Here is a 21,449-nt window from a genome sequence, read left to right on the forward strand (position 1 = left end):
CTGTGCTAAAGTGTTTGGGAGTGACAGTGCCTTGCAGATTCATTTGCGTTCTCACACTGGCGAGAGGCCATTTAAATGCAACATATGTGGAAACAGGTTCTCCACAAAGGGAAACTTAAAAGTCCACTTTCAGCGTCACAAAGAAAAATACCCTCATATTCAAATGAATCCGTACCCAGTGCCAGAGCATTTGGACAATATTCCTACAAGCACGGGTATTCCTTATGGGATGTCTATACCACCAGAGAAACCTGTCACGAGCTGGCTGGACAGCAAGCCAGTCCTCTCCACTTTGACAACTTCTGTTGGCCTGCCACTCCCACCAACGATTCCAAGCTTGGCCCCATTCATCAAAACTGAGGAGCCTCAGCCGATTCCCATTAGCCATCCTTCTGCTAGCCCTCCCTGCTCTGTCAAGAGTGACTCGGGAACAGCTGATCCCACATCAAAAATTTCGAATGGACTTTCTGATGAGGTAGAGGCTGGTGTGTTGCCTACCTCGAATGGCAAAACAGAAGAAAACCCTCAAAACACAAGCACCATCACTAACATGAGCAGCTCTGTGAGCTCCCCGGCAGCAGACTCGGGCTCCAGCAGTGTCGCCACTTTTACAAATCCGCTGATGCCTCTTATGTCAGAGCAATTTAAGGCAAAGTTTCCATTTGGAGGACTGTTGGATTCAACGCCAGCATCTGAAACATCAAAATTGCAGCAACTTGTAGAAAACATTGACAAAAAGGCAACTGATCCTAACGAGTGCATCATTTGCCACCGAGTTCTCAGCTGCCAGAGTGCACTGAAAATGCATTATCGCACCCATACTGGAGAAAGGCCATTCAAATGTAAAATCTGTGGTCGTGCTTTCACTACTAAGGGCAACTTAAAGACTCACTACAGTGTCCACCGTGCCATGCCCCCGCTGAGAGTGCAACACTCTTGCCCGATCTGCCAGAAAAAATTCACCAATGCCGTTGTGCTACAGCAGCATATCCGAATGCACATGGGAGGGCAGATCCCCAACACCCCGGTGACAGAAAACTATCCTGAGTCAATGGAATCAGATACGGGATCTTTTGATGATAAGAATTTTGATGATATAGACAACTTCTCAGACGAGAATATGGAAGACTGTCCTGACAGCAGCGTGCCAGATACACCTAAATCTGTGGATGCATCCCAAGACAGCTTGTCTTCTTCCCCTCTGCCCCTGGAAATGTCAAGTATTGCTGCTTTGGAAAATCAGATGAAGATGATCAATGCTGGCCTTGCTGAACAACTTCAGGCAAGCCTAAAGTCAGTTGAAAATGGGTCAGTGGAAGGGGATGTTTTGACTAACGATTCGTCATCTGTCGGTGGTGATATGGAAAGCCAAAGTGCTGGAAGCCCTGCTGTCTCAGAGTCTACCTCTTCCATGCAGGCCTTGTCCCCATCCAACAGCACTAATGATTACCACAAGTCACCAAGTATTGAAGAGAAACCATTAAGAGCTTTACCAAGTGAGTTTGCCAATGGTTTGTCTCCAACCCCTGCTAACAGTGGTGCTTTGGACTTGACATCTAGTAACACTGATAAAATGATTAAAGAAGAGTCCCTGAGTATGCTCTTTCCTTTCAGAGATAGAGGTAAATTTAAAAACACCGCATGTGACATTTGTGGCAAAACATTTGCTTGTCAGAGTGCCTTGGACATTCATTACAGAAGTCATACCAAAGAGAGACCATTTATTTGCACAGTTTGCAATCGTGGCTTTTCCACAAAGGGTAATTTGAAGCAGCATATGTTGACACATCAAATGCGAGATCTACCATCACAGCTTTTTGAGCCCAACTCCAGTATCGGCCCCAATCAGAACTCTTCGGTTATGCCTGCTAATACACTGTCATCGCTCATAAAGACTGAGGTTAACGGGTTTGTGCACGGCTCTCCTCAGGACAGCAAGGAAGCACCCTCCAGTCTAGTAGCTTCGGGGCCACTGTCCTCTGCCACGTCTCCTGTGCTGCTCCCTGCTCTCCCCAGAAGAACTCCAAAACAGCACTACTGCAACACGTGTGGGAAAACATTTTCTTCTTCCAGTGCTCTGCAGATCCATGAAAGGACACACACTGGTGAGAAACCTTTTGCCTGCACTATATGTGGAAGAGCATTCACAACAAAAGGCAATCTGAAGGTACTTTTTCCTCTTGCTGTTCTTAGGTTTCATTTTCTCCTTGCTGGGGGTTTTTGATTTTTGACACGTATTAATGTTGCAAGCAGTGGTACCTTTGGGTGTTTGTGGTGTGACTGTGTGTTTAGTCAGCTCTGGTAGACCTAGATGGCCTCTTGTTGAGTGCTCGTGCTGGCAGCAGGTCTGAGGCATGTGCTGTTTTGACTTAATTAGAATTCATCTGCCAGCAAAGACTGTCTATGTAGAGTGTGAAACGGAACAGCCTAATGATGGTAAGGAGTATTAATTAACAGAGAAATGTGTTTTGTAACTCACACACCTCTTCAAGAAGTGAAAGGCTCTTTAATGTGCTGTTTTTCATAACTATCATGTAAGATGAGTGTTTAAAAAAACTATTAACATAATTCTGGAAATAATGGGCATTACTTTAATTGATTATATAACTAACATTTCCTACTGATATGTGTTTGAAAAAGCAAATATACTTAAGTTTTAGAACACCAGTTGAGCACTTTAGTGTGTACATTTTTCTGTTGACAGAGTATTTCTCTAGAGGTTGCTGCCAGTAATGTGAGATGAATAATTACTTTCAGGCCATTCTGTATATACACGAGGCTCTCCGATGAGCAATCAGTAAAGGATACTTTCTGCCTGTCTGAAAAGGACATTTATAGGGTAAAGGGTGTCAAATACAATACTTACTATTGCAATGAAAGTGGACATAGCAATTCTATCCCTGAAAGCAGCTATCTGCCATTGACAGAATAATGCAAAGTCATTATAAACTAAATACATGTGATAAAAAAAAGTGTAAGAAGCAATGCATTGTTCAGCAGGAGAACAGGTTATTCTGGGTAATGGTGGTGGGCTAACCTAGAAGTAGTTTATTATTCGAGATGGGAAATGGAGCCCTGTATCCTCTATCTTTAATGCCATTCATTATGTAACAAGACTGGACACGTTCATGGATTCCTGCCTTCTCTGTGATCAAAATAAGTTTGAAATCCCTGTCAACCTCTATTTTTCATTTGTTTGTTTCTTCCTTTCTTTCTTTCCAGGTTCACATGGGCACTCACATGTGGAACAGTACTCCTGCAAGACGAGGCAGACGACTTTCTGTAGATGGCCCCATGACATTTCTAGGAGGCAATCCTGTAAAGTTCCCAGAAATGTTTCAGAAGGATTTGGCTGCGCGGTCAGGGAATGGAGACCCGTCCAGCTTCTGGAACCAGTATGCAGCTGCACTCTCCAACGGCTTAGCCATGAAGACCAACGAGATCTCCGTCATCCAGAATGGGGGCATCCCTCCAGCACCGGGGGGCCTGGGCAACGGTGGCAGCTCTCCCATCAGTGGCTTGACAGGAAGCCTGGAGAAGCTCCAGAATTCAGAACCCAACGCACCTCTAGCTGGTCTGGAGAAAATGGCAAGCAATGAAAACGGGACTAACTTCCGTTTTACGCGTTTCGTGGAAGACAACAAAGAAATTGTAACAAATTAGAAGAAAACTCCATCAATAACATTCCTGCAAATAGTGCAACCTAGGGTTGTTTTTTCAAGCTGCAGGCTACAAAATTACAAAGACTTTGTTTTGTACCATGTTCTACTTCTAGAGTTCTAAGAGAGCTTATTTATTAGTGATATAACCTTGCTTTGCAAACAAATGCAAGCATTAACTTTGGTCTCCTGTATTTTGAACTAAATACTAATCGACTAGAGTGCTGTAAACTTGCTGTAACATTTATGGCAGTTGCAAGTCTGTTCTGCTAGGTGATCTTATTCTGGCATTAACTTATTTTCTATATCCAGTTTAACATGAACTCTGGTATTGATGCGATGCCTCAGTGATGCATTAGATCTCTAATAAAAATCTGTATATAAATGTACACTTTGATCCTGCTGGAAACTTTATCAGCAAACACATTGTTTAATTTTTCCAAACAGAATTAAGAAAAGGACTGAGAGAATATAGACTGAACAGTGTGGGTCCTTTACACAGCTCAGTTTTTGATTTTTATTATAAAATTAAAACTGCTTTAATTTTTGTAGGTTTAACATTTTCTGTTTTGAACTGTTATTTGTATTGTGCTTTTTACTTGAGTCGTCTTAAATGTTAATACACTTCTGTACAGTAATAAGCACGCGGATTATTAGAGAAGATACTGAAGTGTTGTTTTGGTAGTTGAAACTGAGACGTAACATTTTGCCTTGTAGGTATATTCATTATAGAAAATGTGCTGGACTTTCACAATGCTGCTAAGTATGGCATCTTGAACAACTTCCGTGGACAACTGTAGATGCTCCTGTATATACAATAAGACATCACTTTCATTAAAATGTACATACGTTCCTTACAAGACCAAGCCCTACTCCTTGACCAAGGGAACAAGTATAGTGTTTGTTTATTTTGTATTAGGCATTGGGGGGACAGGGGGAACCTTGGACTGTTACATGCACTTTCTCGGAAAGTTGAAAGGAAAAGAGGTCCAGTTTCTTTAACATTTAATACTTACTAACAGCAGAGATACTGTAATTTTACTCGAGTAATCAAATACATTTTTGCAACAGATAAAAAATTCGCTGTCTCTGTGTTTTTAAGGTGTACCTGTATTTAGTAATCACTTTGTATTATTTAGCCTATCCCTTGGTTAACATGAACTGTCCAGGTTGTATGTGCGTGTTTATATCTGTAAGTATGGGTATACATATATGTATTGCATATTAATTGCTAGTATATTTTTCATACCCCCTAATAGTGGGAAATATCTCCTTAACTATTCAACTCCTCCTTCTCATAAAATTGTAGATATTTTGGCATTTTTAATTTGTTTATTAAAAAAAATGCTGCTAGCAAAGACCTTATTGAGCCTAGGTAAGTTTCCTTTGAAGGAAATAATTTATTATGTTTAAGGCTTGATTCGGTTCAAATGCTTTATATTTGATATTAATTTTATTTTATGAGATTGTATGTTTGTGGCATGCTTATGCTGCTATACCTGTGTTAAGATGTCCACTTGCTAGCCTCCATATACTATGTGGGGTTTATAACTTGATTGTAAAAAAAACCAAACCAAACAAAACCTAATTGCTTTGGCCTTGCACATGATTTGGCTTCCCTTAAACACCTGCAATGCTCATTAACCTCAATGGGAGTTTGTCAAACATAATTCAGCCCAATATTTTCACCCAGTAGAGTTTCATCTCTTTACATTACTTTTTATGAAAAATAAATCAGATTGGCTGCCTTCAAATTATGCCTTCAAAAACACCAACAGGCATAGCCAATTTTGTGTCCATGTGATTTTTTTTTTTCCTATCCCCCCCCCCCCCCCTCCCCCGCAATTCCAAGATTCAGGTGTTTTGTGTTATGGGATTTTTTTTCAGGATCACTGTGGGGGGAGTTGCCCACCTTTTTAAACAAGAAACAATCACTTAGCTCTTTCTGTAGCTTGAGTCACAAATTTGGTGTTGGAGAGGATTTACAACTGAAGAGCTGGGGTGAGAAATACTTTTCTTGAGGACTTTTCCCCTTCCTATGATTATGAATCCTGCGTATTAACGCTGTAGTCTGGATACCTCTTGGACTTCACGTCTTTAGGACTTTTCCTGTTCGAATGTGATGATTCACCTGGTACATGATATGCGTTTTTGTTAACGTGTAAGTTGTACGCTAGAGCCCGCTGGCTTGTCAATGTGAATATTTAAGAATTTTAAGTCACCTTTCGGTCTCAGAAAAAGGTAAATTAAAAGGATTTTGATGATTTTATCAATGAAATACTAACTAATTCTCCTTTTAAACTGAGTTGAGATTTGTGCAACAGAAAAGTTGCCAGGGAAGGGTTAGCAGCCCCCAGCGCTACGGGAGGGTTTCCTCTCCGCGGCTTGAGTTTCATTAGTGCCTTTAACTTCAGCCTTCGGAGCCTCTTCCCACGGGGAAGTGGAGTCTTTAAGTTCCGAGGGAAGCCGCGCCCGGGGCAGGCGGGCCCCGCACTCGCGAACCTTCCCGGGCACCCGGACGCTCCTGCCGCTGGGTAACGTACGCGCTTGGCATTATTCAGGGGACAAAAAAAAAAAAAAAAAAAAACCAGAACAAAAAAAAGAGCGATTTCCTTTCTCGTACCTCGGGGCCTTTCCCCCGGCCCGCTCCCTGAGCGGAGCCCTGGGCTCGGCTGAGGAGCCGCCGTCACCAAGGAGGGGCCGCTGCCCGAGGGGATGCGCTGCCCCAGCCCAGCCGCCCCCCGCCGGGGCGACAGACCCTTTTCTCCCCCATCCTTTCCGAAGCGTTTCCCTGCGGTGCCGGCGGCTGCGGCGGGCGAGGCTCCCCGGGACACCCTTCCGGCCCATGAGCCCGGCAGGGCGGGGGTGTCCCCGGTGAGCCGGGGCGCTGCCCCGCCGTGCTGCTGCTTCGCTCTGCGCTTCCCTCGCTGCCGTCGGCGGAGGTGGGTGCTGGCGGGAGGAGCGGCCCGCGCCCCGTGCATCCGTCCCTCTGCGCCGGGCTGTGGGATGTGTGCCCGGGCTGTGGGATGTGTGCCCGGGCTGTGGGATGTGTGCCCGGGCTGTGCCGCCCGCTGCGCGGAGGGTGCCGGGCCATTCTCCCCGCTCTGCGCAGGAGCCTTCCGTGCCCCTTCTCCTGCCAGCCCGGGCTGGGGCCGGCCCGCAGCAGAGGCCGGGGACATCGTCCCTGTGCCCGTAGGGTGCGGGCCCAGAGGCGGCTCGGCGCTCCCCGCCCCGTCAGGCGGAGCGCCCGGCTGGTCTCCTGCGAGGGGAAGTGGGGGGGCGGGGGGGGAGCGGGAATAATTTGCTCTGGAAACGCGGAATGTTAAATTTCCCGTTACTCGACACCAGACCGTGGGGACCGGGGGAAGTTACCTCTCCCCGGAGCTGTCCTGGCAAGCGCACAAAGGTGCCCGCGTCGCCTCGCAGCTGGGAGCCGCGCTACCTCGCTGCAATTACCCAGCGCAGCGTTTCCTATTCACAGGCACTGAATTAATCCTTATTGAAGAATAGAGGTTTTTTTTCTTTACGGTTTTGTTATCGCGGCCTCATTTTTCTCATTAGCAACAAAGTTTTCTTTCCCCCCTCACCCTTCCCCCCCCCCCCCCCCCCCACTCATCTCGCCTATCGCAATTTTATCATCCATTAAAATAAAGCACAGTGGGGTGGGTTGGTATTCTCTTCTTTCTCTTAAGCGCTAGCGATCGTTCAGCGCAATCATTTAATCATCCCGAGTAATTTTCTTCACCCAGAAACAGACGTGATTTATTTTAAAATGGGACTAGTGGCGTGCGAAACTTCCCTGCTTGGGAAGAGCCCGCAGCGGAGCCGCAGGACCGTGCTGGTCGGGACACCGCGGAGCTGCCCCTCCCGCCGGGCACCGCTGCCAGCAGCCGGCCCGGGGAATTTGGGGTTTCCCCGAATGCCGGAGCGGGCCGAGGAAGCGAGGACGCGGTGCCCGGCCGCGGAGCAGCCCGGCGGGTGCTCGCTTCACCTTCACGGGGCACACCGGGGAGATGTAGCGGGGCTGACGGAGTGAAGGGCTCGTCAAAAGGACCCACGATACCGGCGGAGTGGAGAGAGAGAATCGGGGCAGCACATGGGATGGGCAGGAAGGAAGTTTCCGTATTGGCCAGGCAGGCGTGAGAAGAGAGAGGAAGCAACAAATTTCCCGGCTTATTTCGTGTGGGGATGACGACCAAATCCTAAACCCTTTTCTCCGGGAAAAGCCTGTTGAATTTCGGTGTTTCTTCATAGCCTGGGCTGTGGTTTGGGACTTAGGCACAGGTTGCAATCCCTCCCAGTTGCAGCGGGCAACAAATACCTCTGTTTGTTCCTGCTTTGTGAAGAATGTTTGCTGACCAGAAAAATGCAAGGGTTGCTGCTTGTTTTGACCTTTTCTTTGGGGCATGCTTCCTGCTTTTGAGAGTTCTGAAGTCACAAGCTACCTGGTTGTGTCTTTGCAGGAGGCCAGGTTTAATTGGCAGGAGAAAGTGTGACTTTGTAGCATGACAGTTCTTTTTTGCTGTCTCCTTGCCAGTGTCCCATAGCTCTGCAGGTTTGTTTCCCTGTCAGTGATCAGTAGTTCTCCAGGTTTGTTCCTGTTTGGTAGGTGTGTGTTTGTTTGTTTGTTTTCCCAATCAAAATAACATTTTTAAATTTGGTTTCCCTCTCTTGTGAACTTGACAGAAGTTAAAATTAATGTTTTTCAAATAAGTAGGTACAGTTATTTATACAAGCTGGAAGCACTATGTCTGCTAACTGCCGAGTCAAAATATAATGACTTAAAGATTTCACCTACAACACAGTCTGTTATATAAATACGTATCTCTAGACAAAACATTCAGGAGTAGAGGCCTGAAAATACTAATCTTAGTAGGAAGGACCATAAATAGTTGGAAAGTATGGAACTTCAGCTGAGAACAGTTACTGACAGCTGTGTTTATGATTTTCTGATTTGATATTTCTGGGTTTTACATCCAGGTTGCACTTAATATTGGAAAGGTTACCCTGATGCCTGGAAGATGGTGAGTGCATGGTGATTCCTTCCTGGGAAGATCTTGTTCCAGGGACATGGGATACCAGGATGCCCTGAACCACATACGGTGGCTGAAATATTTTACAGGTAATGAAGTGTAGGAATGATAGTGATTAAAATGATGTTTCTGGCTCCAATTATATTATTGTTTTTTCCTACCACAAGTTTGGTTTACGTTTTTTCTGTCTTAATTTAGACTTTTTTTTTTTATCTACAAGCTAAATTTCTTAAGAGGCAAAGTTTCTCAATGACATGGGTAGCAGTAGAGTGAAAACAGGAGATTAGGAAAGAGGAATTTTCTTTAGTGCTCAAGTCTGCATAGCACTGCAGGAGCTGATGAGGAACATGCCCATGAGGGTTGAAGTCATTCTCTGCAATGCTCTGTGTGGCAAGTGAGGCCAACATCTTGTAAGACTCAGAACACACAGTGCACTTGTGAGAACACCCACTGGAGAGCTGCAAAGTAAGAAAGTGATGCCATCATTCTTTTTATAGCAGTTAATTAGTGAACCCCAACTGCTAGCTCTTAATTTTCAGAAGTTACTATCACTTTTGGAAAGAACTTTAAGGACAGGTTAGATGGGCACCAAAAACGTGTCCATGCCCATGTTATACTTGGTCACCTGTGCTAATAAGGAAGGTTCTCTCTGGAAAGATCAGCCCTGAAACTTCTGGTGTCATTTCATCTCAAAAGTAAGAAGTCTCTCCACGTTAGCAGGCATTCACATCATCTGTACAGACAGCTCTCCTGACCAGCACAATGCTGAAGTGCAAAGGTCTATTTTCATTATTTAAAGGTCTTAAAAATGCAGCATCACAATGTCAGGTGGGTGTAGCAGAAGCCCTGAAGCACCTGGCATCAGGTGGTGCAACATGAGAACTATTTAGAATTGAATATGGAAAGCAAAAAAAATGGAGTGGTCTGGCACACTATAATGGATTTAACCCCAGTCATCACTACTTTCTTTTTCTTCATCCTTTTTATTAAAAATAATTCCAAAGTGGAGGCAGTAAGACCAATTGGATGAATGATGTTAAGAATTTTTTCAAAGCACTGCCTGTTTTAGCAGTGAGTAATTCTAAATTGCTTTACTTTCATCAGGATTTTAAAATGTCAGTTAATACATAATGACACTAACGTTTGTTTCATATGTACAATAACGAAGTGGATAATCGTGTTCAGTACTAAACGTGCATCCATGTGAACCCCTACCTTTCTGCTGATTAGAGGATCCATAGAATAGCAAATTATGTTGAGAGAGACAGAACAGACTTCAGAGGTTTATGTGTCTATTTACTTGTCTAGGCTGAATACTGAGTCCTCTCAGCAACCTGTGTCAGAACTGGTGCTGAGAACAGGGCTGTCTGTGATGGTTAAATCGCCAGCTAGCTCAGCTGTGGGGAACCCTTAACACCAGCACAGACCTCTGGTGCTGATACACATAAATCAACTTAACCCCCTGCTTAAGTCAGCTGAACTTATTTTGGCTTCTAGCTTTGAAGAATGCCTGAGTGCTGCACAGACAATTTCTGTAGTGCTGTTTAAGGTGTTATTTCTTTCCCTTTCAGACCAGATGTTTATGCCTGTCCACTGAGATTTATCCCCCTTCCATATTTGAATGGGCAGAATAGGTCTCATAAGCACTCTCCATTCATATCACTGCAAAGACTGAGTGAGTTCTTATTTGGTTCCTTATTTAAGATAGGAAAGAGTCCAAAATGTACTGGGCAGGTTTGCAGAGCTTAAGGAGATCATTTTACAAAAGGAGGTTGAGCTTATGTATCTGTGAGTCAGGCAGAAAAGAATTCATAAAGCTACAGCTCATTTGAGCTATAATTTCATGAGGTGTTACCTTCCAAACCAAGACTCCTAAAGGGACAACTGCCTACAAAATAGGCTTAGCTTAAATGCCACTGAAGTATGTCTAAATTTGCACTGAAGTGGGGGGAAAACACTCCATAATTTGTCCTGTTGTGACAGAGCACAGCAGTAACAGCTTAAAACACCAAGGCTCTTACTTCAGCAGTCTCCTTACTGACATCAGATGGGCACCCAGAGTCACTTTTCTTGCATGACCTATACAAAAAGTAGACTGGGCCCCTGTGTTCTCTCCTGGATCTTAAGAAGTTATTAAACCAATTCTTTCTTTTGAAAGCTGTAGGCATTCATGCTGGCATCCTCAATAAAGCTGGGACACAAACAAAAAAGCAAACAAACTAGTCACAGTGGCATTCAATGCACTTAAACTTGGAGGAAATGAAAATCAATATTTGTCAAATGGAGAGAAAAGGTAAAATGGACTGAGGAAAAATGTCTGGCTTTCTTAAAAGCCATTAGTGAAAATGAAAAGTTAACAACAATACTTGAATTTAATTCCTGCATCAGTGCTGTTTGAACCTATGGTTTTGTTGTTTTCATTCTCTCAGGATGCACTAGCTTGATGTACTGACATTCCTTTTTTGTTAGCGCTGCTGAATGGAATTTTAATTTTAATTAAAATTAACATTTTAATTATGAGTGATTTGGAACCTCAGAGGCTTATCTGGATAGTTTGCTTGTGGTTAAAATGCAAGGGGATAATTTAGGAAGTGGAAGGTTCATCTCTGGTTCTGAGCATGTGTGACCTCAGCCAGTTGCTCCAATCTCCTGATGTGTTTTGTAAAATGACTCTAACAGCAGTTCCTTATGTTTAATTTTTGCTTATTTTGGGTATTTAGATAGGAAACTGTTCTCACTGGTCTTTTACAATGTGTGTATATCATACATGGCTACTCTCTGGGAACATAAATGGTTATAAAATAGCCAACACACAGCTATTTTGCATTTCATCATCTACTGGAACATCTGGAAGTTCTCTGCTGGTACCTCAGTACGTTATTTGCCACTTAATAGATGAAGTTCAGAAGTTAATCCTGTATTATATATGCTTACATTTTCACTGTATTTGTATGATCAAAACATTAGATTTTGCAAAAGGTCTCAAGAGATACTGTATTTTTGCTGAACTTCTGGATGTAGCCACGATCTTTTAAAATTTTCCATGTAGACAAGATGTCCCTTTCTTGGGAACAGTACAAGGAAATAGTGATTGCACTGCTGTCTTGCAAACAGGTACCCAGAGCTGATTTCTAGTTCTGTGATATTTATCACAGATAACAGATTCAGGTAATCAGTTCTCTTTATATATTTCTCATATATGAAGAAAATGGTAAGAAAGAGTAAGCAGAATTGTAAAGGTCATTTTTAATCAAAAGAAAAATGCTGGATAATATACAGTGTCACAGTTTAGGGCCAGACTTGTTGCCTTAGTGACCTTCTGGTTTGTTTGAGGGTAGTGTGTGAGGCAGGGTGATGTGAAAGGGTTCCTGGCCAGAGTGGTGTAGTGGAGAGTGCACTGAAATAAACTGTGCGAATTGGAGTCCTCTGCTGCTGCTGGTTTTGGTGCCAGTCTTTAATATTTTCTGATGCTCTACTGCTCATCTTGAATGACTTACTTTTTAGTTGAAAATTAGATATTGAAAATATTAACAACAAGAAAAATATGGCCAGCAATTTCCAACTCCCTGGCCCCTCACCTCTTTTGCAATTTGGCCTAAGTTTGAAGCTTGTTCAATGGTTTATTTTGCTATTCTAATTTATACAATGCTCAATTTAAACCATTCCAAAGAGTCATGTTTTTTAGAGAGTTCTACCCTGTCTAATAATCAAGCTGTTAAAATGTGTTGACACAAAGTAACTTAAAATCATGGCCCAAGTCCCATGACAGTGGACAGTTACCAGCTGACATCCTAGACAAACACACTGAGATCATCTTACTGCCTCCTGCCCTTCTGGACAACAGTTTCCCCACAAAAAGTAATGATTTTTTTTAGTGCTATCAAAGGAAATAAATTAGTCTGTTGTGTGGTTAGTTTTTATGTAAACAAGTGGCGGGGGCAATGTGCTGATGGAGCCAGGATGTTGTCAGGTGCCCGTAGCTGACATGGGATGTGGCTGTGGGGGGATGTATGCAGTACACTCTTAGCTCTTTGTAGAGGGTCAAATCCAGCCTGCTGCATTTCCAAATAACATTCTGGGGAGATTAGACCTTAAGCAAATGAAATTATTGTACAGCTGGTTACTGTAGAAGGCTCTGAAGTAGCAGGGAGTCCTGTGATGAAGTGATATGTCTCTCTTCAGGATTAGTAGTTGTCTCTTGTCTTCCACCCCCTCATTTCTTTCTTTCTCTCTTAGGGGTTAAGGCTCTATGTAATGTTGACAGTTACTGGAAAAGGTTCTAACAGCGGTAGAGCTGGTGAAAGACAAGACTATTTATAGAAAACAATAAAGTAAAAATAAATGTAAGATTAAATATCAGTAGCTACCAGCTGTAGCACCTTTTCTCTTCCTCCTGTTAAGTAGTAAAATCAAAGCATAATTTGGAAAGGCTCCCTGCTGGAATTGGAGAAGCCAGTTCATTTTGCACACCAAAGGGAAGTTGAGATGTTCATTTACAGGATGGCGTTTCCTCAGCTTCTGCAGAACCATTCCCCAGCTGAGATTAGAAGCTTGCAGGCTGCAGAAAGTGAGATTTTTCTGCTGGAGTATAAAACTAAGCTTTTGTTCTCTCATGGTGAGTGGACATCTCGAGTCCTCCCAGAGCCACCATAACTGTCTAAAATGATGGGTTGGAGATGCATTTATTAGGACAGATTTCTGGTACAGGAGACTTTGAAATGACTGAGGTGCAGTAAAATGGCTCAATCTGCCCTGTTAATATTCACAGTATAAGAAGCGATGTGCAAAAAAGGTTTTGGCTACAGCAGTGGCAACTATGAAAGTGTTTTGGATGAGTTTTTCCAAATCAAGGACCTTGTTTCTCTTCAGCAAATCAGATGTACAGAAGTTTCAGGTTATGCTCTGTTTTATTCCTCTCTTCCCAGAGCCCAGGTTGGACTCTAGTTAATATTATGCATTTTCTCTTGTGGTGGAAATAGTTAATCTAAGCACTCTGCTTTTAGTTCCCTCCACCCTCCATCAATTGATTTTTGATATATAGTTTGCTTCTTTATTTCATCTTGAAAGACCGGTGTGGATATAGCACTGTCATTTCGAATGAATTAATTTCAGTACGGGAAGCTTTTGCTCTCTTCTGATTACATTACAAACAGAGTTTGGCAGATTTGGGGGTTTATTTCTGAGGAGGGTGAGAGTACAGTGGCTATTAGTAGCTGCTGAGCCTTTGGCTAGTCTCATTTAGTTACTATTCAGTCTCTTCTTCCTTCTGTTCTTCATTGTTTCTATGTATTTATAGTTGATTTTTCTTGAGAAAAATATCGATGCCATTATTGTTTGTCAGTGTCAAAATACTTTCAAGTACCAGATTTCCCTGAATTCACATTCAGCCCAATAACCCCAGTTTAAAATAAATGAGAGAGTTCTAAATAATACTTCACAGGATTTTGTTTCAGCAGAGGGAGTGTTGATTCCAGAAGAGTTTATGTAACTGCTGAAAATCTGGACAAGTCACTGCAAAAGACTTGAAATGGAGAGTTAAACTATTTAATAGCGGTCAAATGCTGCTAACCAAATTTAGCCTTTATAAAATCAGAAATGTTACCTCCTTCTGGCTCAGCAATAAACCTACAGTGACTCATCAAGGTGATATTGTGGCTTTTTCCCTTCTGTTGTGGAACACGGTATTGATCAGACTGTGAAATAATACAACAGCTGAAGCTCAGGTAGTAAATATGCATTGGATTGATCTTTTACTAAGCCTCCTGTATCCCAGCATTATTTATGGCAGGAGGATCAAGTCTGGAAAATAACTGATAAATACCACCTTGTAGCACCTGTTTAAGTGATGGGATAGAAAACACTCCCTAGTTTGTTAACTTTAAGTATTGGGAGCAGAAGCGATGTGCACATAATAATATTATGATTCATACAAACCACTTTTCAACCAACTCGATATATTTCATTACCTCCTTTTCAGCAGAAGTATTGATTTTTGTTTTGTGGTTTTATAACACAATTTCAAGGCTGTTGTAGTTTAATGAGCCATGTTCTTATGATGTTTAAAAAGATTTGAAGCATTTGTTGAAATAAATATTATGGATTGCCCAGCTCTTGTCACCTCTTCTTTCTCTCTGCACTTGGTATCAGCCCAGCATAAGAATGAATAGGGCAGGCAGCTCTGTGGCTTTTTGTATTTGAGATCAAAGTGCTGCTGGAGAACAATAGCAGGCCACACTTCTGTGTCTATGACCACACACAGCAGCACCTGCAGAGCAGTAAAATGTCATTGTTGCTTCTGCAGTTTGAGCACAGAGGAAGCACTACTGAGGTGGCAGATGATTCTAATAATACTTGATGTGAATTGATGGGGAAGGAGGACCATAACACAGAGGGCTTTTTATTATAAGCCTTGACTTCCCAAGCTGTGAACAACAGAATACTGCACCTGTGGACTTTCTTCAAATCAACCATTATGGAAAGTGACAGATTTTATTAATTTAAGGAAGAACTTTTCAAAATGGGAAAGTTGTAGTTTATTTTGGTGACATGAAGAAAGAAAGCAAGAGATATATTACGTATTTCCCACTGCTCATACTTTTCTCTGTGTGTGATGTTTTTAATGTTCTATAATAGAATCACAGGGGCATTATTAGAAAGATTTCATCTTTTCCTCTGTCCTTTTAAGATAAAACAGCTTCTATGGGATTTTTTTTTTCACTTTTACCCATTGTTTCATGCCTTAGATTAGATGAATAATGGAATTAACAAGAGAATAAATCTATTGGTTGAAGAGATATATATGATAATTTTAAGAGTTATGTAGGATAGCTGAGGTTGAATAAAAAAGAAAATTGGGTGGAAGAAGCCCTCAAATTGTTCAAATAGAAGTAGTTTATACCAGGCAATGTCTGTGCAGTCAGTTCCTCCCTTGTGCATCCATCTTTGGGAAAGTTCTGGGGGGGCAGGATCTGAACGTGAGGGCTGCAGGACCGTGCTGTTGTCAAAGGCAGGTGCAGGTAAATGGAGCTGACATACATTTTTTTCAATGGAGAGTTTACTTTCAATTCTGAACAGGTCAGATTATCAGTTTTATTTGCAACAGCAGTGCACCACTGCTTGAAGACTTCTTCTAATATCTCTATTCTGGGATTAAGACAATATATCAGTCTGGGTTTTAGAAAGAAATAGAGCATCAGTATTTGTTTCTTCAGGTGGCCATCATGTGCCCTGTAGTATGACAGAGATACTGCAAAAGTTGGAAAGATTATATGGCTGGCAGTCTGATACCAGACTGATTCCTACCTATACCATGAATTAACTAAGTGCAGGATCTGATTTATTCAGAATTCTTCTCTTACTTTATCTATCAGACTATGTGGCCCCAATCTGACTTTATTATGGCTGCAGTGATTTTGCTAACCATAGACACAAGCCTCTGGTACCCATATGAATACAGACACATCCAAATTTTTGTGTAGGTGCAATTAATATCCTGAAGATGATATAATTCAGGTTGCCTTAAAAACGGAACACACATAAAAAAGGAAGTCATTATGAGCATTTTATTATCTTCATATGGATATAGTTTTTACACTCAGTTTTGAAGGAATCAGAAGCTGTAATTCATGTAAAATTAATGGCTAAGAGTTGACAAATGAAGCATAAAATCGACTGGATCATGATTATTAGCTAAAAGCATAGTGCTTTCTGGTGGTTCTTTTTATTCTAAAAATAAGTCCTGGCTGAACTAAAAATCACTTGCAGGAAACCCTTAAGTAAAGTGGTCATACAGAGTAGTTGGTGGAATATTACACTTTTCATTTGCACAAACAGATGGTAAGCTTGGCCATAGATTTAATCAGGGGGTGACAGACAGGTAGTGCTGTTGCATATTTTGGATGGAAACTTCTTATCAGAGAGACAGTGTTTTGTTCAATAGTCTGTGTACCAAGCAAGAGAAGCATTTGCCAGATACTTTTATTATCCTTACTTTAACTTACTATTGGAGTTAACACATACAAGAAAGCTGCTGATTTATTAAGTCAACTGTAAAACCTTTGTTTTGATTTATTCTTTCCTCCTCCTCCTCCTTTTTGGCAATGCATATAGCAATCCAGAACACCCTGATATGTGTCTGTGATTAAACTTGTAAGCAAATAACTGCCTTAACAGCTCAGGATTCATGGATCTCTGGCCTTATTCTTTTTAGCTAACTTTTTAGATAAGATTTTTAAATCATTTGTTCCTCTTTCCCTTCCCAAAACCTAATACCTGGTAACCTTAGCAAATACAATCTGTTTCAGAAGAGAGATTCGAGCCAGTGCAGCCACTGGTGTGTTTTAATGTCACTGCAGAGATTATGTTACCTTCCTAGAAACAAAATCTTTTTTTCTCCCCTTCACATGGAAGTCCCCTGATACACTTGTCAGAGACCATTTGTTATGGAGAGTTTTGTGAAGCAATCAAAATTAATTCACAGTGATCTTTTCACCCAGAACCCCCAGCTTCAAATAATGGGCTTTCTCAACAGGTGCTCATTGTGGCAGTTTGACTCCAACTTGCCAGACTAAAGAGTTTATTCTTTAGCCATATTTAAGAATAAAATCCTGAGCTTGTAATTTACTAATCTTAAGCAGCTGCCCAGGAAGGCACACCTGCTTAAAGGAAGTATTTCTTGTCTTTGTGATCTAAAACCTAAGGATGTTTTCATATTTGCCTATTTTCTTACTTAATAAAAATCTCATGTATGACTCACTAGAAAATCTGTCCAACAGCAATGCCACATAATATCACAGTCTTATTAGGAATCTAATTGTGCTGATTGTTCTTGCAGGGGAGCAAAACTCCTCCTGAAGACAAAACAAGTTACTTTGATTTTTTTTTTTTCTTTCCCCTGAAGAGGATTTGTAATAGGTTTCATTGTGAAATAAAATAAAACAACTGCTAAAGGTAGCACTAATAAGCTGTACTCATTGTGAGTGTTGAGAACTTTGACAAATGTTTGCAAATGTCTTGCAGGTACTGTTTAAATATGTTTCATATGAGCTGCAAAAGCAGAAGTCTCCTCTTTTTTTAATATGTATTGAAGTCCTGTGTGGGAAGAAAAAAAAAAAAAAAAGAAAGTAGATAATTTGGTTCAGTAAAAGTAAAACAGAATGTATCATTAGAAATAGCTGAGCTGCTGCTGATACCAGTAGATCATATTTTCATTTCTTTAACTGTACGTAGGCAGGTAATCAATGAAGTACTTTGCCAGTAGAAAGGCGTCCCTGTGGAGGGTAAAGCCATCCTGGCCAAAGCACATTCACACTATTATAATTGTAGCAGGAGATACTGCTGTCAAAGCTGTTGTGTTAAAAAGCAGATTAACCTATAACCATGCCCAAAATACTGCACTAGTTGAACATGTACAAAAGAGTATTTTCAGCTGGCTTTACCAGACTGGATGTAACTCAGGATGAGAACTTCCCGGAGTATCAGTGTAGTATTCAGAACACATGAAGTGTCTGTAAAAGAGGAAAAAAGGGGATTAAAGACTCACTTAAGAACATCCAGGAAATGTTTGGCTTTGTGTAGCTATTATTAGTAATTGATTGTGCTGCTGATAATGTTGCTGTAGGTTGAAACAGGGGGCTTTGGCATTGTCCCCCGTTTCAGAAAGCGAGAAGTCATTAAGCCTCTTTGTTGATCCAGGTACCTGAAACACTGGGAGCCTTCACCAAGCCACCTACACGTGACACTGCCCAAAACAAAGGCACACGCAAGGGCTCCCCGGCTGTGCAGACAGAGAGGCTTTGTGGAGTATTACTTTAGCACAAGTGTTTGATGGAATGATGCAGGAAAAACAGCTTGTAAAGAGAAAGGAGAAGCAGTAAAAAAACATCAGTCAGAACCACATGAACACTAGAAGGCTTTACTTGAGAAAAGTGTCAAAGCTTTTTAAGTTAAATGTTGAGAAAAGAAAGCTTAGAATTAAGAGAAAAGAAACCATCTCCAGCTGTCTAATTCCTCTTATGTACAGGGAAAGAGCATTTTGTTTGTGCCAGAGAAGAAGCTGACTTTATCATCAATTTGTCCTAATGGAAAGAGAGTTCCCTACACATTGCCTTGCTAATCAAGACAAAAGGGGATGATATTGCTTTTTATTTCAATAGCACCATTTATTTAGGACTCTCAAAATATTCCGTAAATGCAAGTATTGGACAACAGTAGTTCCTTTAAAGTAGATGGATATAATTTTATCTCCTTAGCAAAGAAGGGGACTTTGCTAGTGAGGATTAGTTAAGCAGTTTGCCCAAATTCAGCAGTGACTTGGTCACAGAAATAACAGAATCTAGGGCCCTGATTCCCCTCTTATTTGTACTGGTTTAAATCAGATGTAAGCAAGAGAATAGTCATGTCTCAGTGGCTGCAACACCTGATTCCTTGATATAACTATGAAAGTAATCAGATTCCTTTCTGAAGCTCAGTGGAATACAGAAGTCCTGATGGGATCCCTTGCCCTTGCTATGCTGTTTCACAGTGTAGGTCACTAGGACATAAATGCTGGGCTGAAACCTGGAATATAGAAGTGTTTATACTGTACCACCAATGAGCTGTACTCATTTGGACTGTTGAGAGCTTTGACAAATGTTGGTTCATCTCATGCAGGCACCATTGCACTATTTATATATGTTTCATATGGCCTGCTCTTGCACTATCAAAAGCCAGTGCATTCAGTGAAGTCTGTACGTCATTAGCCACCAGTTATTTCCCAGTATCTTATGTTTATTTCAGCTTTTTTAATGAGTTGTTGCAAGATTTTTCAGAGTAGGAAGGGATTGTTTAGGCTACCAAACTAAACACCAAAGCGTTTATACTGCTGTCTGTGTGAAGAAAATATTACCAACCTGTGAAGCACACGAAACAGTCCTATTGAATTAGATAAAGCACTAATGTGGAGTCACTCATTTACACCCATGTTTTCAAACATACTGACTAGGATTTTCATACTCCTAACCTGAAAGCATACCCAGTAGATTTTAGAAGCATGGAAGTGGGTGAATAAAGTGGAATACTGCATAAATGCTCATAGACAACTTATAGCAGCAGAGGAAACTACACTGTAGCACCATATTCATGTAGGATAATGGTAATTTGAAACCAAGTAACCTTTGTATAATCTTGTCTTCCCATTAAAAAAAATCATATTGCTGTAGGCTTAGAAATCAGCTCAAATGTAAACAAACAATGCAATGATTTCTTCCTGAAGCTGCTCTAGTATGACTTACCAGCTGTTAGATGTATGTATTTGCTCCAATGGAATATTTAACTTCAGTACAGCTGACTAGTTTATTGTTGTTGATGGTATAACTGATTACTTTGTTGCAATTTGAGATGTGAATAACCTATATGTTCTTATCAACTACTCTTACCCATTCTGAGGCTTGGGGAATGAAGAAGTTATCTGCTGTCAAGTACTGCTGATGTAAAAGTGAAGTCTATAACTCTCTATTGAATTAGTCACTTGTGCTTCTTTTTCTCTCTCCTCTTGCAAAGGTTATGCTGTCACCTGGCTTTGAAACAAAACATATATCCTGGTGTTACCTTTTGGGCAGCTCTGGCACCCTCTCCTCTGCCATGGCCTTGTGGCTGGGCAGAGCCCAGTCTGGCTGGAGCAGATGGGATCTGAGGACACCTCTGGTACTGTGCCAGAGGTACCCAGACATTCCCTTTGCCATGTGCCTGCCCTGAGGTGTGCCAACCATCAGGGTGTGGGTGTGAGGATCCCCTCCTCTGCACGTCTCTCCTCACAGCCCTACACAGAGAAACTCTCTCAGGTCCCTGTTAGCAACACAACTGTTCACTGGAGAACACTTCTTAGTTCTTGGATTCACACCCTTTTTTCTCTGTGAGTGCATATATGTACACAAAAGAATAACTACCCTTAAAAATATGATTTATGCCATGAAGACTTTCCAGTGTGTGAATTATGGTGCATTAAATTCAAGACAATAGTGTTGACATAACCCCGTTTCATTACTTGCCTAAGTGAGAGGTTATTCTGTCAGGTTGCTTGGATCTCATAAGCTGTGTTGGCTGTTTCTAAGCCTCCACTGGGTACGAGGTCATTTTGTTAAGATAAGCATTCCCATTAAGGTCACTGGCATGCTTCCTGTGCATTGGCAGCTGGGATGGATGTGTGAGCTCCTGGCAAATAAGAGCCTTATAGGTATGAATTTTTTTTATAAAGCTTGTTTGTTTCTCAAGTTCTTATATTACTGGTCACTCTTCTTCAGCAACAATTCTAGGGACTTAAAATTATATGCTGCCCTTCCTTTTAATAATTATTTAGATTAATGATTTTGCAGCTGTGAGAATATTCCAGGTCCAAGATAGTGAAATGCAAATACAGTTAAAAAACACCTGGGTTTTGTGTTTGGAAATGCATCTCTCAAATTCTGAAATTACATCTTCTGATTCATTTTTTTTCTTAGGTATTAAATTAAGTGAATTTATTTCCTCCACTAGTAGCCTGCCTAATACATGAGTTAGGAATAATGGTGTGTAGTGATGTATACTTTGATGAGAACATCCCCCCTCAGTGCTTGAGATCTTAATGGTGATTACCAGATGGATAAACAGAGGTACATTCAAATTCTCTGCCTCAGTTTTCCATGTGTTTAAGTAATGGCCACAACTTCCTACCAAGGGAATTATAGTGACTTGTGCAAAGGACCAAGTGTGCAGTAAAATACAAACTAGGACATTGTCACTG

The 21,449-nt window shown here is 41.5% G+C and overlaps 1 protein-coding gene and 1 long non-coding RNA gene across 7 annotated transcripts in view; both read left to right on the forward strand.

Annotated features, from left to right (window-relative positions):
• Nucleotides 1-5,928, forward strand: part of SALL1 (spalt like transcription factor 1) — a 16,064-nt gene extending 10,136 nt beyond the window's left edge. For both annotated transcript variants that reach the window (XM_048316295.1, XM_048316294.1), the window contains 2 exons: nt 1-2,167; nt 3,223-5,928. The exon at nt 1-2,167 is cut by the window's left edge and continues 1,243 nt beyond it. In XM_048316295.1, the coding sequence (XP_048172252.1) occupies nt 1-2,167; nt 3,223-3,663 (2,608 nt within the window). In that variant the 3' untranslated portion in view covers nt 3,664-5,928. The remainder of the gene's footprint in view (nt 2,168-3,222) is intronic.
• A 159-nt stretch (nt 5,929-6,087) lies between these two features.
• The window catches only part of LOC125332182, a 193,227-nt gene continuing 177,865 nt past the window's right edge, over nt 6,088-21,449 (forward strand). For 3 of the 5 annotated variants that reach the window (XR_007206389.1, XR_007206388.1, XR_007206392.1), the window contains exons 1-2: nt 6,299-6,601; nt 8,640-8,781. This is a non-coding gene — a long non-coding RNA (uncharacterized LOC125332182). Of the gene's footprint in view, nt 6,194-6,298; nt 6,602-7,530; nt 8,215-8,639; nt 8,782-21,449 lie in introns of those variants that run through there. The other 2 variants (XR_007206390.1, XR_007206391.1) reach the window with 2 other exon arrangements.

This window comes from Corvus hawaiiensis, chromosome 12, assembly GCF_020740725.1.
Source record: "Corvus hawaiiensis isolate bCorHaw1 chromosome 12, bCorHaw1.pri.cur, whole genome shotgun sequence".
Taxonomy (NCBI): Eukaryota; Metazoa; Chordata; class Aves; order Passeriformes; family Corvidae; genus Corvus; species Corvus hawaiiensis.